The sequence below is a fragment of the Durio zibethinus genome, chromosome 12 (genome assembly GCF_047325235.1).
Source record: "Durio zibethinus cultivar Kanyao isolate XHJ-2024 chromosome 12, ASM4732523v1, whole genome shotgun sequence".
NCBI classification, from domain to species: Eukaryota; Viridiplantae; Streptophyta; class Magnoliopsida; order Malvales; family Malvaceae; genus Durio; species Durio zibethinus.
This window is the reverse complement of record NC_143173.1, coordinates 6,931,232-6,955,189: the sequence shown is the minus strand read 5'-3', so window position 1 is coordinate 6,955,189 and position 23,958 is coordinate 6,931,232. Positions and strand designations below refer to the sequence as shown.

At 31.5% G+C, this 23,958-nt stretch overlaps 3 protein-coding genes across 6 annotated transcripts; all 3 read right to left on the bottom strand.

Annotated features, from left to right (window-relative positions):
• Window positions 1-4,001: 4,001 nt before the first annotated feature.
• LOC111297264 (uncharacterized) lies at window positions 4,002-7,833 on the bottom strand. Of its 3 annotated transcripts, none has more exons than XM_089769253.1 (2): window positions 7,262-7,833; window positions 4,002-4,295 (listed from the first exon to the last, which is right to left on the bottom strand). In XM_089769253.1, exon 1 carries the CDS (start codon window positions 7,450-7,452, stop codon window positions 7,306-7,308), a length of 147 nt encoding a protein of 48 aa, XP_089625379.1. In that variant the 5' UTR covers window positions 7,453-7,833; the 3' UTR covers window positions 4,002-4,295; window positions 7,262-7,305. The 3 variants fall into 3 exon arrangements, with proteins under 3 accessions (XP_089625379.1, XP_022747661.1, XP_022747662.1); XM_022891926.2 differs by lacking the exon at window positions 4,002-4,295 and adding an exon at window positions 5,522-5,842 and having other exon boundaries at window positions 7,262-7,832; XM_022891927.2 differs by lacking the exon at window positions 4,002-4,295 and adding an exon at window positions 5,522-5,937 and having other exon boundaries at window positions 7,262-7,831.
• A 2,024-nt stretch (window positions 7,834-9,857) lies between these two features.
• LOC111296338 (uncharacterized) lies at window positions 9,858-15,757 on the bottom strand. Of its 2 annotated transcripts, none has more exons than XM_022890598.2 (6): window positions 15,565-15,757; window positions 15,426-15,486; window positions 15,033-15,130; window positions 12,672-12,771; window positions 11,075-11,257; window positions 9,858-10,219 (listed from the first exon to the last, which is right to left on the bottom strand). In XM_022890598.2, the coding sequence occupies exons 2-6, from the start codon at window positions 15,480-15,482 to the stop codon at window positions 10,097-10,099; spliced, it is 561 nt and encodes a 186-aa protein (XP_022746333.1). In that variant the 5' UTR covers window positions 15,483-15,486; window positions 15,565-15,757; the 3' UTR covers window positions 9,858-10,096. The 2 variants fall into 2 exon arrangements, with proteins under 2 accessions (XP_022746333.1, XP_022746332.1); XM_022890597.2 differs by having other exon boundaries at window positions 15,426-15,494; window positions 15,565-15,755.
• Window positions 15,758-17,525: 1,768 nt separating this feature from the next.
• Window positions 17,526-18,610, bottom strand: LOC149515637 (uncharacterized). The gene is made up of 3 exons (XM_089741764.1): window positions 18,504-18,610; window positions 17,875-18,032; window positions 17,526-17,722 (listed from the first exon to the last, which is right to left on the bottom strand). Exons 1-3 carry the CDS (start codon window positions 18,608-18,610, stop codon window positions 17,526-17,528), a joined length of 462 nt encoding a protein of 153 aa, XP_089597890.1.
• Window positions 18,611-23,958: the final 5,348 nt, after the last annotated feature.

The window sequence follows — 23,958 nt, the reverse complement described above, 5'->3', positions numbered from 1 at the left end:
AATGTATAATTGAGTAGTAATCATGACTCATGGCAAACGTGTTGGGACCCTAACAAACAAACAGATTGAGGTTGACATATGATTAATGTGCAGGACCACCACATGGGTACCCCGCATTTTAGACCATCAATCCGTTTGCTTTCTTGTTTTTGTTCTATCATTTTTATAAATTTCTGAAGGGACAAAGCATCCTCCATCATCGACTGGTCTAATTTCTGCGACCAAAATAAAAAGCTGCAAACCTGTCCAACCAAATTTAATTTCTCTACATGATTTCCTAAAATTTCTATGCACATTCCACCTCAATGAATCTGAGTCAAAGCAGGTTTTTGCTTCACTCAAAACTTGGCCTGACTCAGTTTGGATTTTTTATATTTTAACATTCGCATCTCATCTTAAAAGAAAGATAATTTTGAATTGATTTTTTTCATTATAGGTAGCAATTTGTGAAGAAAATAACTACTTTATTTATTAACAATATAAATTAATGATATTTTTAAATAATAAAAATATTAAACATGTTATTAGAAAATCTTACGAGAAATCTCAAAAAATATTTAGTTAATTTAGATAAGGGCAAGACATTACAAAAATTATATCGAAACGTTATTAATTTTATCAAAATTATATCAATATTTATCAAAATTATATCATAAGTTATCAAAATTATATTTACAATTATCAAAATTTTATCAAAAGTGATTAAAATCAAAACTATACCAAAAATTATTAAATTTTACTTATATTATACCAAAATCAAAATTAAATTATTAATATTTATCATTATTATTATAATATCAAAAAAATTTTTTATTAAAATAAATTTTTAAATATAAAAATTATATGTGCGTGTACGTGCATCACGCAACTATCAAAAACTAATATATATATATAAATGAGATGTCTCTTTTACACAAAGTTGTATAATATGAAGCAAATGCAAATCTTTCTATTTCTATCGAAATTTTGGACATGTTAATCAAATTGAAAATAAGTTTAGCATCCCAACTACAGGACTACTTCAAAGGCAGATTTAATGAAAAAAATTTTAAATTTGAATGAAATAATAATATTATTATATTAAAAAAATCATCTTATATTAAAATTGAACCTTTGCTTTCGTAAAAAAATTCATTGTTAAATATTTAATAACATAAATTTTATTAATAATTACTAAAAGTATATCATAAATTATCAAAAGATTACAAAAATGATATCAAGAAATTATTAATTTTATCAAAATTACCAAAATTGCATCAATACTTATCAAAATTATATTATAAGTTATTAAAATTTTATCAATGATAATCAAAATTAAAATTATATCAAAAGTTATTAAATTTTACTTTCATTTATTTAATAAATATATCAAAATTTTTATAAATTTTGCACATTTGATCTATATGATAAGATCTTTCAATCTATCAATTTTAATTTTTAATTTTAAGTTTTATTTACTTATTCCTAATAATAAATTTAACGAAATCTACCTTTAGAATTAACAAATTTGATTTACAAGAAATCTATCTCCGTTAAAGTTATTGGTTTCCATCAATGTCTAATTAATATATGTTTTATCTGTTCAGTCTGGCATAGCTGCAATGAAATTCCAAGTTGCTTTCACATATCAAAGGTCAAAATGTGTTTAAGCCATGGACAGAAAGAAGAAAATGGATGACTATGAAATGAAACATGGATTTAACAAAACAACCAGGGAACTGCACGTGGACAACAATAATAAAAATTTGTAGTAACCATGTTATGATCAAATTGGTTGCAATCGGAAATCCTACTTTGCCAAACACTACATTTCTAAAGTAACTTTGTATTAACAAAAGGTATAATTGAGATATATCAGTAACCATGATTAATTTCAATTTAATTTTTCATTTCTTAGTGCAAAATAAATCAACCACCATTGAAGGTTAATTCTCCCTTCTTACCTTTTTCGAATGAATTCAAGTCGGGACTTCTAATAGCTAAGGATGGGTTGCACTAAATTTTATGGATCATATCATAAAAGAATATAAAACTCATCTCACCTGCTGAAGGTGCAAATACAACTGGGACAGGACAACAAGGCATTTTCTCCCATTATAAATCTGATACCCAGGGTCGTATTCCTATATACATCACAAGATCATTCTTCAAAACCCTATTCATTGTAATAACTGCATTATTACATGTTTTATCCTTGATTGATTATAAATGTATGAACCCCAAGTCTTCAAGTTCCTTCACACTTTCTCCTTCCTAGTTAAATTCTTTGAATGCATATGTTACTAATCCTTCTCCAAATCATAGTCTCAATCACCTTTTTCTAATTTACCTATTAATGTCTCGATGTTCCAACTCACGCAATGCAGCTTATTATCTTGCACTAACATTTTAATATACAACCGTCCATGAAAATGTGGGAACCATAACTCATTTTGCATTACATCTATGTAACAATGTAGCAACTCTTATACATCACTTCTCACCATGCTTAAAAAAATATAGGGAATAATCTAGCATTAGCACAGTGTTGGCTGTTGAATACTCAAAGCAATCCCCTTACTGTATCTAAAGACACCCCCAATATGAGTTAGCTCCTTAAAAATTGTCAATGTGCAGAAAACAAATAACCCTACATTAGCAGACTCAATAATTATCGTTATACCAATTCAAATAATTTTGTATCATGCTACATTCATACTTTGCGCACCTATTGACATCCCAAAATGTACGGAAGAAAAGAAAGTCAATATGGCATGAAGCTGATCAATTGATGTTTGGAGGATGACCACACGAAAAGCAAAAGAGATCAGCAAAAAGTAAGCAGAAAAGCATCTTAATCATTCCAGAATGAAACATTATTATAAGTTCATATGAACATCTCCAGAAACAGTTTTCAGTCCTCCTGTTTGTCCTTTCAAAGAAAAGAACAGAGAAAGGACGGGGGGGGGGGGGGGGGGGAAGGGTTAATTTTGGTAGTGAAGACTCAAGCTGCCTTGAGTAGCTAAGACAACCACAACATAGACAACAAAGCATAATCAAGAATGCAAAATTTAGCTCCCAAGATCCCTCACCTGACACCATACCTTAGCCACCATGAAAATTTGATGAATCCTATGTCGTACATTTTAGATAAAAAGCAGCTATTTCCACCATAAAATAAGAATTCCATTTACTTCACAAATTCAAAATCCATTCATCTAGCATGTTCCATTTAGCTTCACTTTAATTCATTGGTCGAGAATAAGTCCAATTCATCATGGTAAGTCCCATCACTCTACGGGACATTTAAGCCATACATGCATTGAATTTTTCAATTTTTACAGTCTCAACTATGAAACTGCCAGCAGCAATCAGCAACTAATTTGATATAAGCTTGCATAAGAATGTAGAGAAGTACATACAGTGTATAACGATATATGCTAATAGAATAATTCAAATGGGTATTATTAGAGAGTTTATCCATCATAAAGGAGCAGCAACTACTCAACAAACTAAAAATAGCCCTAGGAAACAATGGCTGATTTTTTTGGCTTTTAAAATTGGATAAGATCCAAATTTATCACTCCCCTTAAAGGTTATGGACAAGACTTATCATCCATCTTTGAAAAGGTGCAATTTAAGCACTCCACTTTTAATTTGGTTGAAAAATGGTCAAATGTTAATGATAAAGGAATATTAAATCTTCACAGAATATTCCCCTTTCTCATTAACTTTCGATTACTGTGAACCGAATTAAAAGTAAAGTGTCAAAATTGCACACGATAAAAAAAATGGGAGATAAATTTGGTCCATCACTCTTACTTGAGTGGTAAAATTGGACCTTATCCCTTTAAAAATTAATAATTGCACCAAATCAATCAAGTAGCAAAAATAAGACGGTAACAATCAGGCATAAATACCAAATTCACAATTGTACTTTGCGCCAATATTCAGTGTTGATCATTCTACTTTCATTTACTTCAATTCTATCGCTGAACATTTCTTGTGATCCAAATGCAATCAAAACTTAATGGTTCCTGAACATTATGCTTAAATGGGTTGCAAAAATTAGCATTCTTATGATCATTTTTTCAGTATTTTCACTCTTTCTTCTTCCTTTACCTTCTCTATTCTTCTTTCCTTTTTTCCTGCTAGTGAACATGCCAGCACCAGTGGCTGCCACATGACAGGCTAGAAGAAGCTGGTCATCTTCGGTGCCAATTTAGCCACATCTTGTGTCACCCGATGCCAATTTGGATCAGAGAGGCTAGGTCAACACTGGCCAACCTCCCTAAGGCCACCTTGACAGTTCAAAGCTGGATTGGTTGCGGCAGTTGAGGTGGAGAAAACAGAGAAAGGAAAGAGAGGGAAAGGTGAAAAGGAAGAAAGAAAAAATGAGACAAAAAAAAAAACAAAATAATCATTTTCCACCTCAACATTTTTCTTTTTTCTTTTTTATTTTCCAAATCAGAATATTTATTAGTTTTTATAGTTCAAAAGGAATATTCCATGAAATAGTCCTTCTCCATTAATTCATGACACAAATCTGAACCAAAATAAAAGTTATGTGAGTGTATTGAACAAATGAAAGTAGAGCAACAAAATTGAATATAGCTCAAAGCATAATGGCTTATCTGGTATTGATTCCTAGCAATTAATTAACAGCTTTGTTCTGAAACAACAATTAGCCCAAAAGAAACAACAGTGGTAATAAAGCAGAAAATTGTAAGTAAAACAAAAAACCAATAAACCCCACGCCTTTACTTAGGGGTGTAATCGAATTGAGCTGAATTGATACAATGAAAAATTCAAGCTCGAACTTGAATCAAAACTCATTGCTCAAAACTCGACTCCAGTTCAATCGAGTTTTAACTTTCAAGTTCAAACTCAACTCTAGATAAAAATCAAGTTCCTCAAACTCATTCGATTTTTATACTTGATTTCAAGCTTGATTACGTGTTTAAACTCGAGCTCAAGCTCGAATTAATATATAAGGATAAAATAGTAATTTTTTAATTAAAAAATAAAAATATATTAAAATTTAAAAGTTCCATCAAACTCACGAGCTATTTGAGCTGGGCATTAGGATACTCGAACTTAGCTTGCCCAATAAGTCAAGTTGCTCGAGCTCGAGCTTGACTCGACAATGATCAAGCCGAATTCGAGTTTTATTCGAGTCAAGCCTAAGTAACTTGCGAGCATTGGTGTATCATTTACACTCCTACCTATGCCTATGCCATAAAGCTCATTACAAGCCTTTTAGAGGAACACTCCTGAGCTAAAGTTCAGCATGGTTAAACAAAGTTCAATGATAGCTATTATGATAAGCAGAAAGGCTTCTCCATGCTTGTAAATTAAATATCTAAGCATGTGTATGCATGTGTATCGAGTCTTAGCGCAAAAAGTATGTATGTAATCAATTTCACATGCCATTAGATGGTAACATAGGGAACAGTGAACAGAGTCATCTATATAAAACTCTAAACACTTGTTAGAACCAAGCTTAAGCACATCGATCTCTTCCTAGAAAACTTTAGTCAAATTCATCAACTTAGACTTTAACAGATCCAAATTCACATAACAACTTTCAGTCTATAGACTATAGTTAACTTGATGTCTTGAATAAAAACAAAACATTTAATTGCACCAAAAAACTTCGTTCAAGCATCTCAACTCTAATTCCAATGGTTCCTCATCCACTTGGTCAAGCAGAGTATATTTAATAGACCACATTTGTTGAAGTTCTTAACCAAAGCTGTCACAAGAGGTGAGGTGTAAGAATCAAAACCAGGAAAGCAGAAGATTCTCATTGCCTTACTTGTAAAGGAATCCACGCTAAGAAACTTTTTCTGCATCTGGGTGCCTGAACAATCAAGTGGATGCTTAAAATAATTCAAACCTACCACCAGCCCGGTCTACCGTAATCAAATATGCACTTTTTCCCCTTCATTTTGTGTCCTATAGTCATAGGAATTTATAAGAAATATACTTAGAATGGCTTGCCAATGTCTTTTGAACACAAATATCGACACTAGGCATTGTGAAACTTTTTACTATGAAGGTCAGACAAATGTCAACTTAAAAAATCTCAGTAGTTGTAACTACGTTTGTAGACATGCAATAAATATAATCAAGTCTGCAAATATACAATCAATCTACCAACCAATAAATGCCCTAAGCTTTGCTGCCACTTAATCCAAAAGCATCTCTTGAAAGATCGATTAAGTTTGTACGTTTTTACCTTTGTTTAAAAAAAATTTTCCATTACTCATAAAGTCATCCTATATGTGTTTGATCCCAAGGAAAATCAGCAAAGCCCATTACAATTAACTTAAAAAGTACAAACTCATGCATCAGACACAGATCGTTCAGCCCATCCAACATTATCTAGATTGTACAACATGGTTGACAACCCTTCATGTCTAAGATATATCAGATTAGTGAATAACCAAAGAGAAAAGAAAACTAGATTCTTGCAGCTAGATAACAGGTGATGAATAAATCTTCACAATTAGATAGATATGTTAGCTTCCTACAGGTGTAGTTTGAAAGTTTTAAATATGTAATAATTAGCAGAGAAAAGGATCAGTCAAGAAACTATTTCAGTGGTTAATAATAAACTCAATTAACTTTATGATATTACAAACAACAATTGAAACCTGTCTTAAGTATCTCTAAATGGGTTTCTTTTATAAACTTCTATGCAAAATGAAAGTAATCAGTAACTAGCTTTCTAGCATATCATCTGATGTGAATTTCAGAATTAACACCTCTGTTGTAGGCTTACGCATGATTTGCCATGAATCCCTATCTATTTCTATACCCATATCCCTTATGGTTTATTTATTAATTAAATTTGTAAGTTCCCCAGGCTGAATCAGGTTTCGTCTACTTAGAAGACCAATTTATGGGAACATGACACCTTGAAGAGCAGATAATTTGCTCACAAATTATGCTTAAAAAATGTATGTGGTTTGAAACGAAACTGAAGGGAGTAAATGGCAAGAATAAACGAAATTTCTCTTCAACATACCAAGCTACAAGCACAATAACAGTGTAATGATAAGAGCCAAGTAGTATTTCAGCATTTTATGAAAAATATAAGCACGGGAGAAATCACATAAGGATCAATAGAGTATTCAACTCTTACAGCAAACAAAGATTTCATAACTATGTAAAAAAAAAAAAAAAAAGATCTTTGATTCTTGTCTTATTTACAAATAAGAAAGAAAAAACAAGACGAAAAGAAGTATAATTTCTGAGAATTAATAAGGAAACTAACCAGAGAAGTGGGTTTGATTGAGAAAAGAAAAATAAAAGTTGAGGTTAGCCAACATTGAAGGGACCAATATCACCGCTCCTGAGAGAGGCTGCAACTTCATCAGCAATTGTCAAGCAAGAAGAAACCCATCCACTTAGAGCTATCCACACCATCTTTGCCATCCATAGAGTCATGCCCCATGGCATTGCCATTTCCTACCTTTCTTTTTCTTTTTTGTTTGTTTTCTTCTTCCGCTTCTTTCTCTTTTAAATCAACAAGCAATTATTGTTTTTTTTTTTAAATTTTGAGGACCAACCAACCCTTTTGTGGAAAGAAATCAAGGAGATTGAACAATAAACTTGAGGGGAAATCAAAGTAAAAGGCAAAACTTTGATTTTCCTTTTGTTTCATTTCGTCGTTAATTACCTGTCGGTTGGGGAATTTGGTTTCTCTGTTTTAGTTTAGATGAACTGCCCAATACAATCTCGCCATGGAGGATCAAATAGATATGTACAAATTTGAGTTGTCAAATTGATTGTTTTCTTCTTCTGCTTTTCCGGCAAAATGTTCGCACCTGGTTTTACAATGTTGAACATTTTACCTGGTTTTAAAAATTTGAGTTGTCAATTCCTTGAATATCTTTTTAATTTTAAAATATTATATTTAAAATTTTATAATATAACAAGATAAAAATTTCATATTTTTGAAACAGAAAAACAGGAAAAAAAAAAATTTAACTTTCGTTACATTTTACCTTTAATTTGTAATTTTTCGAACATTATATTTATTTATATTTAATATATATGATATTATTTTATTATATATATTTTGTTTAATTTATTTTACATGAATCGACAATATAATTTTTAAATTAAGATATTAATTACTTTCACTTATATTATGAATAGATCTCTTTTGTCAACAATTTTATTATAATTAACTATTTGGTCATGGTTAATTCAATTGTTATTTAATAAAAAAATTGAATAAAAAATATGTGGTGTGTTTAACGTGTATTTTTTTAATTTTGAAGAAAACAATGAAACTTTAAAATAATTAATTAATTTTCATTTCCATTTTTTTTATAATTGTATATTGACTTATAACATTTTAATGATTTTCTTAATTAGGTCAATCAAATATTAATTTTTGTTAAAAGTTGATTGAAAGTTCACTAATCAAATAAATATGGTATTTGTTTTAATACATAACAATTATTTCACTTTACTTTTTTTTTTTAAATTTATATGTTGTATTTTTAGAAGTTAAAAGTAAGATAATTCAATTGTATCTATTAAATTATAAATTTATGATAAAGATAAGATACATATAAATATTAAATTATTAATTTATAAATATCAATAGGTTAAATTCTCCAAAGTATACCATTATATATATATAATCGAGGGATCAAGTTACATTAAAAATGTTTTATACCTTTTTACATTTTTTTTATTATTGATTTTAATAGATTTAAGGTGTGAGAGAAATAAGTTAAAAAAATAGTTTAATTTTATCTCTTGAATCTATTGAAATCAATCCTAAAATAAATATAAAACTAAAAAAATTTTATATTAATGTAAATTAATCTCATTTTACATTAGTGTAAGTTAATCCTTCTTCGTATACGTACATACATATATATAATATATCACCCACATTACAAAATAAAATTTATAACATTATATGCTATTATGAAAATATAATTTCTTATCAAAATTATAAATATATTTTTTAAAAAAATAAAATTTGTTGTTTTTCAATGAATAATCCTTTACTTTTTTTTAATAGTAGTGTATGTAAAAAAATATATAATTGATTTGTTTGTTCATACATAACACGGGCTTAAAATTAATTGAGTTAAAATAGTGCGTGAAGACCTTTGCACTTCGCCAAATTTTTAGTTGTCGATTCAATCATTATTGAAACTCAAAACAGATCAACCGACATTTGAAATATAATGAAATATTGAAAATGTTATTTGAATTTTAAACATTTTTAATATAATATTTAATTTATAAATTTATTAATTAATATGATATTTAAAAAAATATATCTATTATATATCATTATTTAAAATTAATTACATAAAATTAAATATCATATTAATTAATATATTTATAATTTAAATTTCATATTAAATATTTTTAAAATTTATGTATCGCATTAATTATTTTACTATAATTCTCACTATAATTTAAGAATTACTCTAGACGTTAACCTAAACTCAAAAGACCAACTGAGAATTGGCTCCCAAAATTTATCCAAAAAAAGATTCAACTCTCAACTAGAACTTCAATGCGATGGAATGGTAGACTGCACTGCCTTATTTTACCGAACAGCATCAAGTTGATTGCCCGAAGATAAAATCGGTTCCGAAAGTTGTTCAAAGTAAAACCAGGTAGATCAACCCGTTTCATATGCAGCGCATCCCTAGGTACCATTTTCATGACATAAGAGTTGGCTTGAAGCTCACTGTTAGAAAGGGTTAGAAACAGGCTACAACAACAGTTCCATAGCTGCTGCCGCAACAGCATTAAAAAAGGAAGGAGTTACCTCCGGAAATTAAAGATACCAGATGGCAAACAAGATGACAAAGCAAATTGAAATCCAAAAAGATCATAAACGGAGAAATGAAATTTAAGAATGCAGTGCAGGCGTTATAACATTTATAAATTCAGAATATAGATAATATAAACCCTAAATGGAAGATCCATTCGGATACAAGATGGCATGCAAAACGTATATCAGGGGAAATGTTGTTGAACACCTATTCTTCATGAAGACATTTGAGGTAAATACGAAAAATAAAATATTGTAAGCGTGCATTGTCATGTCAAGGTCTATGTTTGCATATTACTCATCATCCTTGTAGGGGTACTCTTCTGGGACTTGATTCAAAAGTTTCACCTGCAACTCATAGGCATCATCTCCCCTGAGCATATCGCGGATCCAGGTGACTTCAGTCTTCATTGACACCTGAACAAAAGAGGGAATTGCATAGTGAAGAAAACAGCAAAGGTGATACCAATAGCTTGACTTCGGGCTTCGGCATTAGCAGATGATACAGCAGTTAAATGCTAGAGACTAAGGGCTCAGAATATTCTAAAGCAACAAGTGCAAATCTGTCCCACTTCCCCTCCTATTCTTTAAGAAGTAGAAGAAGAATGAATTATTGCAATATCAAAACTACCAAAGGTCCGAAAATACTTATTAATCTTTGAGGCATGGCATTAAATAATAATCAAGATCGATACATGAGAAGCTTAAAATAGCATGACACTTTGATTATAGAAGATATAGGTTGGACTTTTCCACAACACAAGATAAATTCACAGGCAAGGTTAAACTGCTCGTAAACAGAGAATACTTTTATCCCAATTGAATTGCTAGTAATTAGGAATAATTCATTGCATACAATACCGAAGAAGATCATCACTTTCATTCATGAATATGAAAGAAAGGTTTAATAATACCTTTACAACAGATAGCCACATTGGTCTATCTTCCCAGAGATCATGATGAAACTCATACTTTAAACAACACAATAAAAAGGTGTAAAGTTTTTACACGTCCAATACCAACAATGCTCAAAATTAAATTTTACCAATCTAACCTTTCTAACTTACATCACACTTAATGAAAAGTGGTACTGATATTGCAAACGTCAAAGTACTTTTAAAATAGCCACCGCATAATTGACAGTGGTGGTCAAAGATCAAAGATGTCTTTATACTTCAAGTACCATTGTATTGAACCCACCTAAGGTAAAAAAGGATCATAGTCTCCAAACTATAAAATGGAAGGGGATCAAAGATGTCTTTAAACACTCACCATCTCTAGGGCTCCTCTTATGACTCCACTTAAGATGTTGCAATAGTAGAGACCTTGACACGTATCAGGAAGCTCTACAAAGTCTACAAGGGGATTATCATCCAAAACAATGCTGCAACAGGTCCCATCAGCATCCCAGTTTGTAACAGATGCAGTGACCCCAAGGAACATTTTGAAACCCACCTATATGGAAGATTCATTAGCACTGACAAGATTTGGGGCCTTCTTCATACTTGTTAAAAGGAGAACTAAGATGATATCTTAAATGGCTTCAGCATAAACAAGTCCAGCAAACATTTCAAACCTAGAGCAATGTAGAACTAAGAATCATAAATCTTTCAAAAGTTCATGTGGGTTTATTAAAAAGTAAAATGATCCATTTGAGAAGGGGAAAGTGGGAAAAAAGGCATCCGTATGTGTTCATGAAAATGCATATGCCCGATCATATATTTTTTCATGCACATGTTATTGTCTTCTTTCAATTGGCAATTTAGATTCCTCAGAACAAGTATGCACATACCATCATACATAAAAGTTTACTAAAATCCATAGCCTATAATTTAGATCTGCTTGAATGAAGAAAATAAATTAGTGATCCACCTGACATGCTGATGCTGTAACAAGCAGTTAATCATAAATTATTCTGGCAGAAAAGAAAAATATAAGCAACTCAGTCAAAGAGAATATTCCTATTCTGTTACTGCATATATAAAATGATGAAGCATTCTGGCAGCAGCCTCGAAAGGTGTTTAGAAGGTATTTTAAGGCTGGTTCTAATGCACAAGCCATATTTGGCACATGTCCAATAATAAGAAGCTTAGATGGCTATTAAGTAGGCTTTAAGTCTTAAATTTATGTTACTTCAAGTTAAAGTTGAAGGTTTGTATTCTATTCTCTGTTTTCTTAAGTTTCAAGTGTCACAGGAATTTTTATAATCTTTCACATTGTTAGAAATTGAACATTTTAAGTCCAGGAAGTTAGTTTGGGTTTTTCTTATGTATAGGGTTCTTATTTATAGTTTATGTGTTGTTTTATATTAAGTTTGTTTGTTTCCTATTCAGAGTCCAAATAGTTGTTAAAGTCCTAAGTGTCATTTCACTCTTTCTATATATCCAGTCTAATTTACTCTCTATTGAGATAAGAGAATTAGTATCATAAGATTTCCTGCATTACTGCTCTTTTTATTGTTAGAATCAAATTTAGCTGTGTTCTTCTCTTCTTCTCTTTTTTCTGTGGTTAATTTTCTTTGTTCTATCAAGAACCCAAATAAGAAAATTGTCATAAATCCTAACCATCTAGTTGTCCAACATCATCCAATAAGAGATTTACTCATATTTCTACCACAAATCAATGTTCCAAACCCATCCATCTTCATTAGTTAATCTACCTGTTATTTTTTGCTCACTGTCTTTCTTCACCTCAAAAACCAATGAGATAATAATAATAATAACACTGAAAGGAGAGAGAAAGCAAGATATGCACTACTCCAAATAGCATTTTATGGACAGAAGATCAGAGAGCAATTATGGAACATATGAAAGAAAATTTGAATCAATATATATATTTGACCACAAAATAAAACTCAGTATTAGTATACCTTTGCAATCACTTCTGCTGTCTCCTTAAAGTCAACACATCTGGACACATTAGATTTTGCCAGAAACTCGTCAATTAGTCTAATTCCTATATTATAGCCCCTGCATGGTAAAAGAAGTAGTTAAGCAGTCTAAAATTTGACATCATTTAATCAACTTCTTAACTTAATTATACAAAATAAAAGGCTATCAATAATGAGAAATGCTTGCAATCCGAAATGCACACGGTAAACAAGAACAAGAAAGTTGAACCCCACCACAATCCAGTTTCTGAATTTAGCCAACAGAGTAAAATGAAACAAAAACAGGAAGAGACATTCAATTCAGTCAACAATCTAAATAGAAGTACATAACTCCTAAACTGATGACTCTCCCCTCTCTCCATCCCTCGTTCAGCCATCAAAACCACATCCTATACATTCCAAATCTCCCTCATCAGATGGTCAATATCTAGTCACTCCAGTAGAAACAAATAAAGAAACCCCAGAACTAATGTTTCCAGCATACAGAACAGTCTGACAACAACTACTCCTCAAACCAACAGTGATTGATTCTTTTCCATCATCACTTAATCCTTTTAGGAACTAAAACAAGACAAAACTCTTGAAACAAAATGGAATTAGGCATATTTTGATAGAAGGGATCGATCCCCTAAGGGAAAGGATCGATCTCCTGCCTTACCAGATCGATCCCCTAGCAAAAAGAATCGATTTATTTTTCTTCCAAAAGCAAATTTCGTTATGTTTTGGCAAGAATCAATCGATCCTCTCCCTGTAGGGATCAATTGGTTGGGGTTTCAAGCTTACCCGATCAATCCCTCCTTTAAAGGGATCGATCACAAAATGCTCTCCTCGCCTAAAATTCCAGAAAAGGGATCGATCCCCCCACATAGGGGATCGATCCCTCTCTTGAAGGGATCGATCAGTTGTTCAAACAGAATGTCTCCTCGTTTGAAAATCCAGAAAATGGATCGATCCCCCCACATAAAGGATCGATCAGGTGCATTACCCGATTGATCGGGTAAGGCATTTTAAGCACAAATTCAGGCTTCCTCATAACTGACCCAATCGATCCCCTAAAGGAGGGAATCGATCCCCTGATACCCAGAAAGCCCCAACAGCTATATTTTGTCTGATATTTTTGCAAGTTTGAAGCATTAAATGCAAAGCAATGGCTCTCAACTTTTTTCTACCTATAAATGAAGCCTTCCACTGCAGAACACAAGTAAGAAGAGCTAAGAGAACTTATTGTTATTCACCAACCACCTTGTTCAAGCATTCAAAGCGGTTCAAAGAGAGAAAAGTGTAGAAAATCCTACTTATATCAGTTTTTCTCTAAATTTTCTTGTCAATATTGTTGTGTACTTCAAGTTAGCAAACACCCAACCTTAGAAAGGTTCTTAAAGTTTGCAAAATACTTCAGAAACTTTGTATTGTGAGTTCGTAAGCTTAAGGGGGAGGATAACTTTTAAGAGTTTGTGGTGTTGATTGTGCAAAGCTTTGAGAAGCTAGGTTGTATCTTTCAACACATAGTGGATTGAACTCCTTGGCAAGAGAGGCTAAGGGAGAGGACGTAAATGCCTAAAGAAAGGACTGAACCTCTATAAATCTTGGTGTCCAATTCTCTATCTCTATCTCTATCTCTTGTTTACTCTCATTTATTGTGTTTATTTGTTTAGATAAATTTTTTTGCTGAATTTGTGATTATTAAGTATTGATTTTGAAAATTTTATTATAACCAATTCACCCCCTCTTGGTTTATTTCAAGTCTTTGAGCTAACAATTCCAATTCCCAGGCAATGATTCATTCACTTTAAAGTCATTGCCCTTATGCCTACCAAGTAAATTTCAAATTCCCCCCCACCCTGAACAACCGGCTAGATTGATACATTTTGGAGTATATACAACATAAAATTTTTTCATTCCTTGTAGAAGTAGAAAAGTTGTCTGGGGACTAAAAATCAAGTCATCTAATAGTGTTTATGAGCCAATCATTCATGGCATCAAGTTGAAAGATTGCACGGTCTAAATGAGTGTGAGAGAAACACAAAGATGCATGCAGACATGTGTAGATGCTTCACATACACGAAAATGTGAGCGCCCAAATGTTAACATATTGGCATAAGGCTCCTATCACGATAAGAAGATAGCAGTAGTAAAATATAGTAGCGATTATCGTGCTCATTTTATACAATCAAAAAAGAGTCAAACCTCAACAAATCAATATGATCAAATAAAATAAATAGTATCATACTTTCAGAACAACAACATCAAACCCATCATAAATCATGCATTGATCAAATAATTCTAGTAAACAACTATTGAATGAAACTGAACAATGTTTGTCCAAAGGGGAGAGTGTACATTTGATCAAGCTGTTTGTTGACCTCCTCAACCTCCTCTAAGTCAGTAAGCAATTGACGCACAATTGCTCCATAAGTCAAAGTGAATAGTTCTGCATTCTAAACCAATTCAAATTCCAATATCATCAACATATCAGTTATCAAAACCAACACAATCAGCAGAATAAATTTCCTTTGGTACCAAAAAACATATTATACAAATTTTAGAAATCAAACTTAGAAGAATCAGATCCCCTCGAGTCATAAAATTTCTCTCTTTCTCTCTGAATAGTATGACCGATGCAGAAAATGAGAAATCAAACGAGAAATCATGATACGAAAGGAAACCAAGCGGTCCACGAAATTTCCAAACAGAATGAGAAAATTAAAGAATTTTAGTTCAGTTTTATCTTACCACGCGTTCGACGCTGGCGAAGATGGCATCACCGGATCGAGGAGCCGCCGGAGGCATTTTTCTTGAGATCTAATCAAATCTAATTAAAATATGTTCACGCGAACTTCTATAACAACTTAAGCCCGAAATCACAGAATACCTGGAACTGCTCAAATGAAGGAAGAATCCGTGAAAAAGAACAATGGCGAACAAGATCGCCTGGGGCTGCTGCTGTGGTCGGAAGAGGCAACAAGAAGAAAGGCTGTGACTCCAGCAGTGGCCGGTGAAAGAGTGAGGCAGTGACGATGAAGGGTACTTTTTTTGCCCAATAAAGCGAGTATCTTTCTTTTTCTTTTCTTTTCTTTTTTTATTATGTGCGGTAATTTTTTTATTATTTTCTTAAATTAAAATTAAATTTGTCAATATTAATATTTTATTTTTTAAATGATAAAATTAATCATTTGTATTAATAAAATATTTCATAAAACATTTTAATTCGTTTTTTTTTTAAATCAATATTATATCTGTAAGCTTATTTCTCAATATATAATTTTTTTGTCAAATCATTTCCACGTTATATTTTTAAATATTTTAAAAAATAAAACTAAATTATAATATTCTAAAAAATCAACTTCTCCACCTTTTTTCTCTTTAGCTCTTGCTATTCTTTCTACATCCTTTATACTTCTTTTTGTTCTTTTTTGGGTTCCTCTACTTTTCAAGTGAAAACTAAGAACAATATTATGCCAATTCAGGACAACTTTATATAACCACAAATCAATGTTTTAATATATCCATTTTTTGTTTCAGTTTCTGTTTGAATTCCAATTATAATTAGATTTTATAAAAATATTAATCTTTTGTAATAGGCATTTGATGTATCACAAAACATGTTCGATAAAATGTTAATGAGAGAAATCAATTAAGCTGTTGTATAAGTCTAAGGAAGTTTTTTTCTTGGATAAAAGGTGTATTCATTATCCAAGAAGTAATAAAGAGCTACAAAGTTACAGTCACATTCTTCAACAATTTACAATTTAAACATTTCTCTACTTAATTTTCATCTTTCACATAATTCTTTATTTACATTATCATGAGTAATGCTCTTTAGTCCAATTAATCTCATTCGAACTGTTGTCTTTATGTTTTTCACAATCTATTGCCCTTCATGCTCCTTTGCCTTGTAAACTCTGTTGTTCCTTTTTGCCTGAATGCAGTATATGTAGGCTTCTCATGCTAATTTGAGAATAACTGATATGAAGGACTTTCCCTTAAGCTTCTTTATTGCCCACCAGCAACTTCCTTTCTCAAGCGGCACAATTCCAATACTTGCTTCCATACGTGTTTTTTAATACCTGCAACTAAAAAACACGTGAACCCTAGTCTCTGTTTCCTGCCTGCATTGCAAACAAACCCCATCTATAAAGATACCTCATACAGTCAATCTATCTTTTGTTGGAAGCCTGTTGAGGACTACCATCCAAGTTCTTACGGCATCCTTAGGTATGTAAAGCTTACACTAAACCAGCTTGTGCCATCTCACTTTCTCTTCCCTTACCCCTATCTCATCCCAAACAGTAGCAGCAGAATACCCAATTCCTTTTTGGGGCTAAACCAGTCCATTATCAGTCTATACTAGGAACTTAGTGGCAATGCCTCTCATCTGCAACACTTTCTTCATGCTCTACCTTAAGTTTTGGGTGATCTATATCTCACAGATGCTTCTGTCCTTTGGTACATATCTCTGCAGCCATGCAATCCAGAAGGAGCCTGCTTGGATGGACCATAATAACCTCAGAATACATGCTTGGTTCCAACTTCCATTGTCTTTTGGCCCCAATCCACCCTTAGATTTAGGTTTAGGTTTGCATACTACGTGCCAACTAACTCGTGCTCCAGTTGCAGGACTTGCTTAGCCTTTTCAAAAGTATCTGGTGCAAAGCTGACCGATATGCTTTATGACCCTTTTGGGAAGAACAAACTGCCTACACCAGCAGTTGTGCCTACTATATAAAACAGATTGGATCAGCTGAAGCCTACTAGCTTGAGAGATATCTCGTAGCCCATCTGTCTATTCTGGTAGTGATTTTCTCTATTAATAGCCTGTAGTAAGCCTACGAGTTACCAAAGAACACCAAGATACTTGACAGGTAACCTGCCCCTTATAAAGCCTGTAACCTGCAGAATTTCATCAAGCTTAGCCCTCGGGATGCCATTGCAAGATAATTCACTTTTCACATGATTTAGTTGAAGGCCAGATAATGTATAGAATAACCGCAACACATTCCAAATTCCCACCACTGAATCAAGTTTTCCTTCTGTGAATAAGAGCAATCATAAGCAAAACATAGATGCATCAACTGAACTTGCTTACACTTTAAATGATAAGAAAGTATTCCATGTAAGGCTGTAGCATCCAAATGCTTTAAGAAAACATTCATGGCAATGACAAACAAGTAGGGTGACATACGGTCCCCTTGTTTGACTCCCTTGGCACCTTTGAAGTACCCAACCAATCCACCATTGATGGACAAGGAAGGTATTAGAGTAGTGAGGCAGCTTGTAATCCACCCAACATACCTTTTTAGAAATCCCATTGCCTGAAACACCCTTGTCAGAAAACTCCAACTGATGCAGTCAAATGTTTCCTTGAGATCAATTTTTACAACACACTTGGGTGAGAGAGTTCTCCCGCTATATCCCTGCCCTAAGTATGTTATCTATTATTCTTCTTCCTCTGATGAATGCACTCTGACTTCTACTAATGAGAGTAGGCAGAAACGGTTGCATTCTTGCTGCCAAAATCCTTGTAATGCTTTTGTAAATTACAGAGCAATAAGATATTAGCCTACAGTTCAAGATATTTGCTGGAAATTGGCACTTTGGCACTAAAGCAAGGACATGGAATTAAAAGCAGGAAGCAAGTTATTTGTTTGGAAGAAGTTTAATATAGCTTCAAGGACATCATTCCTTACAATATTCCAAACTACTTTGAAAAAATGAGCACTTTAACCATCAGGGCCAGGTGCCTTTTCACTGTGTTTTGAGAAACTGGCTTCCTCGATTTCTTATTTGGTTACATCTCGTGAGAGCACATACCTTTGTTCATCAGTCAAAGAGACTCGGATTATGTCAGCCAACAACTCCCTCAAGCTTTGTTCTACATTGGCAGCCACTGTCCCTAGCAACTGTTTGAAGAATCCCATAGCCTTGTCTGAGATTTATTCAAAACTTTCCAACTTTTCCCATCCTTATGATATAACGCTCTTATAGTGTTCCATTTCTGCCTGGCCACCACTACTTTATAAAAGAAACCTGTTTTCTGATCTTGTTCTTGAATACACTGAATTATTGACTTTTGCCTCCATAGGCTTTCCTCAGTTTTCAGCAGGTCATGTAGTTCCTATGACAACTTCCTCTATTTCTCTTGTTCAGCTTCTGAAAGTTGAGTTAAAGCCTTTATTTGGACACCCACAAACTCTTCCCCCTTCTTTTGAATTCTCTCTACTATATCACCAAATTGGAAGAAGTTGAATCCCTTTAATACCAACTTAATCCTCTTGAACTTCTTATGCAACACAGCCATAAGACTCCCTTTGACAGGCGTTCCCCAAGACTCCTCCACCAGACTTAAAAACTATGAGTGCTTAATCCAAAAGTTGAAGAACTTGAACAGTTTTGGTTATGACTGTTTGGGCACTTTCTACCATATCTAGGCTAAACAATTATCAGAAACCTTAGAGGCAAGGAACTCTACAGTTGAGTCAACCATTTAAATGAGCCATGTGCCATTAATCAACACTTTATCCAGCTTCCTGAAAAGTGTATAATTACTCCTATTGCAGAGTGGTTCATCATATGGATAATCCAACACATCTATCTTCTGAAGACACGCTTGAAATTCTCTTGTGCTGAAGTTAGAACCCTATCATCCATCATAATGTGAGCTTTCACTTGGGCGGGCTATCACATTAAAATCCCCAGCTAGGATCCATGAATAGCTTGTAATAATGCTTTGAATTATTGTCAGATGTGCTCGTAATCTTTTCCTTTCACCTTCAATATTGCACCCATAGATGGCAGTGAGGCAAAACTTTTGGGCACCATTCATGATGTAACATGTAATGCTCAAGTTAATAGCATCAACAAACTCCACATTTAGCTCAGCTTTCCATAGAAGTCAAATTCGACCATTATAAGCATTATCATAATTGTGATACATTGACCAGTCAGCAAAGTGGTTATTAAAGACTCGCTACAGGTTTCGCTACTTTATTCTAGTTTTTAGCAAACAAGCAACATTTGCTTTAATCCTTCTAATCCTATTTATAACTTATTTTTTGTTTCAGATAGGCATTTAGCCCCATAACATTCCAACTAACTATATTTATGTAGAAGAGGAAGAAGCATTACCTCCTAAGGCTGAACTGTCAACCTTTACTTGCGTATTTTTCTCTTTATCGATAGAACCCTTCTTTGTAGTTTTCAGCTGCTTCATCAGATCAGCCACTCCAGCCGTAGTAGCCCTCGTTTTCCTTGGTGAACCGAAGGTAGATAAATCTTCCTTTTGGTCCCGCATACTTGCCCCAACCATATTATGCACCACCTCAGTTCCTTTTGTTGTAAATATTTAATTTTCAATTAAATTGTAATATTTAGCATTGTCAGTTGAATAATTAAAACTTTAATGTAAAATATGGTGATGCAAAAACACAACAATAATGTAGATATTGGCTGAATGTTGTGGTGGGTTTAAGTGTAAAAGCTCATGCGCCATTACCAAAATACACTGCCTTAAAAGAGGGGAAACTCAAAACTGGGTAGACGGGACCATAGGAGAAGGTAGAAAAGCTAGAGTTGGAACGTTCATTGCTTTTTTGTGTGTGATTGGCTTGTTGTAGGCTTACTGGCTTGGTCTTTTTTTAAAGAGAAATTAGGCTTAATTAGGAGATTAGGATTTTGTTATTGACATTGAGGCAATTAGATGCTTACCTTTTCATAATAATTCATGAATGATTCCTTTCGCATGTGACAACTCTTCATTGGAGGAACATATGAGCTAAGATTGAAAATGACAACTAGTTTGTGAAAGCCTTAGTTCGATCACCATCCAAAATTTTATACCATTGAAAGCTTCTTGAATTGGAAGTTGCATTTATTTTTTTATAGTTCAAATTTTTTACGGCAATTAGATGCTTATGGTCTTTGTTTCTTGTGCCAATTTTGGGCATTTAATTAATTTTTTATTATTTTACATTTTATTTACACATATTCTATTAGCTAGTTTCTTTTTTTTTTTTTTTTTAAGTTTAAAATGTTATACATTTAATGAATTATTGTGTTCTTATTGAGTGATATGAGAGAAGAGATATAGCAATGTACAAGTATCAGAAGGTTTGTCTTACGATAAAACTCCTAATAAAGTTATTAAGGTAAAGTCGGGGATAAATTATAAAGCATTGCAAAATAAGATATCTTTCATTGCATCTCTTATAGACAACAATTTAGAATCAAAATAAGTTGTAGATATTCATCAGTGGTTGGACAAATGCTGAAGTATATTCCTGTCATGATTACAGATGATGATGATAATGTGGATATTATGTTTGACACTATTGCCACGCATCCAGAGTTAAGTAACATTGATTTATACTTAGAAACTAAAATTATTTCAAGTGATAGTGGATGTTGTAACGGTGTAACATTAATTTTGGAAGATCTCATTATCAATAGCATAAATATTATACATATAATGAAAATAATTTATTTAAATTAGTCTTTATTACTTGTGTTTCTCTATATATATGACTAATTAAAATATAATTTATTATTACTATTATTTTTTACAAAAATGGAATGGATGATGATTTGGTTGGTAGAGGCATTGATTGAAATGCAATAGCTTCTGTCATAATGGTTTTGAGGATCATTAAAAAATTTAAAAAGCCAAAAAGAATTCACTATCAATATCTTTTGGTTAGGTGTGATTGATCACTTATTAAAACTTATTTTTTTAAGTTTACAGAAACAATTTGGGTTTGGGAGTTAATTATATGTGAAAAATTATTAGTATCCTTACAATGCCCGTTAAAAAAAGGGTATCAATTAATTATATACTATTTTTTAATTTTGACAAAAATATATTAATTTTGGTATTTGATAAAATTAATTTTCTTAATTTTTTTATTGTAAAACAACATATTTTTATTTTTAGTTGTTCACTTGAAAAATAAATACAAACATTGCATATTGAAAAATCTCTAAAAATATTATAATACTCTGGTAATATTAAAAGAAATTTTCTCACATAAGGAATTATTAATAATCACTATTCGAAATTTTCAAAAATCTTATTCTCGATGGTTCATATTTATTTTCAATATTTATATTTACCATGCATAGAGTAAAATATGATGTTTATAATTTAATTCAAATAATATTTTTTAAAAATTTATTTTTTATTCTATGTATTAAAAAAAGAGAAATCTATCGAAAATTATTCTAAATACTCTAATACATTGATGACGTTTTAGATAAATTTTTTCACTTAAAAATTTATAAAGAATCACTTCTTGGACTTCTTTATGATCTCATCTTCGGAGATTTCGTTTACTTTTATAATTGGTATATATGAAATATAATGCACATGAATTAAATTGTAATGCTATTGCACTGTATGAAAATTCATTTTTAGAAGTGAAAAGTAAACAAGAATTTTTGTATTGAGAATTATTCTAAATATTTTAATTTTTTAGCAATATTTTCAAAAAAATTCTTTTACTTAAGAAATTCTCAAGAATCACTACTCAAACTCTTCAAAGTCCCATCATTGGAAACTCCCATTACTTTTAAGATTATGTAATACTAATGACAAGTACAATATGCATATGAAAAATCTTTTTTTTAATTTTATTATTATTATATATTTTTTATACTTTTATTTTATTATGTTTTTATTGCATATTTTATACATATTTTAAAAGAAATATTACTTATCCTCTTTATATTATGTTTCTTCATTACTCATTTTAATTTTGTCTTTATCACCTAATTATTTTATAATCATTATTATTAAAATTTTTTAAGGGAACAAAGCAAAGAAAACCTTTTTTATTAAAAATTATACTTTAATACTTTGGTGGTATTTTTTAGAAAAACTTTCTCACTGTGGGATTTATTAGGAATCTCTACTCAGACTTTCTTAGAATCCCATCTTCGGAGATTTTGTTTACTTTTTTCCCTTTTTGATTTTACTTAATTTTGTTATTCTAATTCTAATTTTTTAATTTTTATTATTATCATTCATTTAAAAAAAATAAAAATAGTTAATCATAATATTTATGTATCATTATATTAATTTTATTACTAAAAAGAGTCATTTTCTCATTATATATATATATATCATCATTTAATCATAAATATAATTTTAGGTAATTAAATGAATGAAAAAAAATCTTTTTTGTATTGAATACTTCTTTAAATACTCCATTACTTTGATAGTATCTTTTAAAAAAATATTCTCACTTTGATATTTTAAAGAATCACTACTCGGACTTTCTTAAGATCTCATCTTCGAAAATTTTTAATCTTATTATTATTATTTTGTATAAATTTAAAATGTGTGAGAAATAAAGTGCATCGAAGTAAATTAAAACATGAAAGATTAAATTGCATCAACTTAAGCATAGGAATCCAATCAATCAAGAAATAATAAAATGCACGAAATTAAAAGTTGTAATTTACTGAAGTAACGCAAAAGAAATGTTCATAGGCATATAAAAAAATGTTGGACCATCCATAACCAATACTTATCAAGTCCAAAAGGTAGTACGGCCCCCAAATAAAAGACAAAGCTTTTATTTTCTTATTGGTGCAATTATTTCTTTTTTATTTTAAACCACCATGTAGATTTGACAATTTGAAATATGATACGAAAATGATATAAATAAAAGATACGAAAATAATACAACTTAAAATTTTAAAAGAACCATAAATAGGTTTAATAAAATTAAAAAATTATATTTTATATTTTCATATTGACACAAACTATGATACATGATTTTCGTGTAAAATATTATATGAATATAATATTTTATATGACACGGTGATATGAATTGTCAGGTCTACCATATGCATGACAAAATAGGGAAGCCTATTCTTAGCTTTCATGAATTCCTTGCCCCTAAAACAAAAACACCCCATTTCTATTGTAAAACCCTAAGGTATTAAGAGGCTTTTGCAGACCTCAAAAGATGTAAGAGACCTAAACTAATTGCATTCGTAAATAAGATCAAAAGAAACTATAACCCAAAACTTTCCTAGAGCAAACCCAACGGCTATGAAATATTTAAAACTTTAAATTTTGATATCAAACAAAATAATAAACACCATACAAACTATATGCAAGAAGCATAACTGCGAATATGGGACGACAAAGCTTAAAGCTTCCATGGGAAAGCCATACACATCGCAAACTATAACCATACTAACCCCTTCGCAGAAAAGGAAAATGAGTAACCATGTCACAAACTAAAGTCTTAAGCTTCTGTGAACC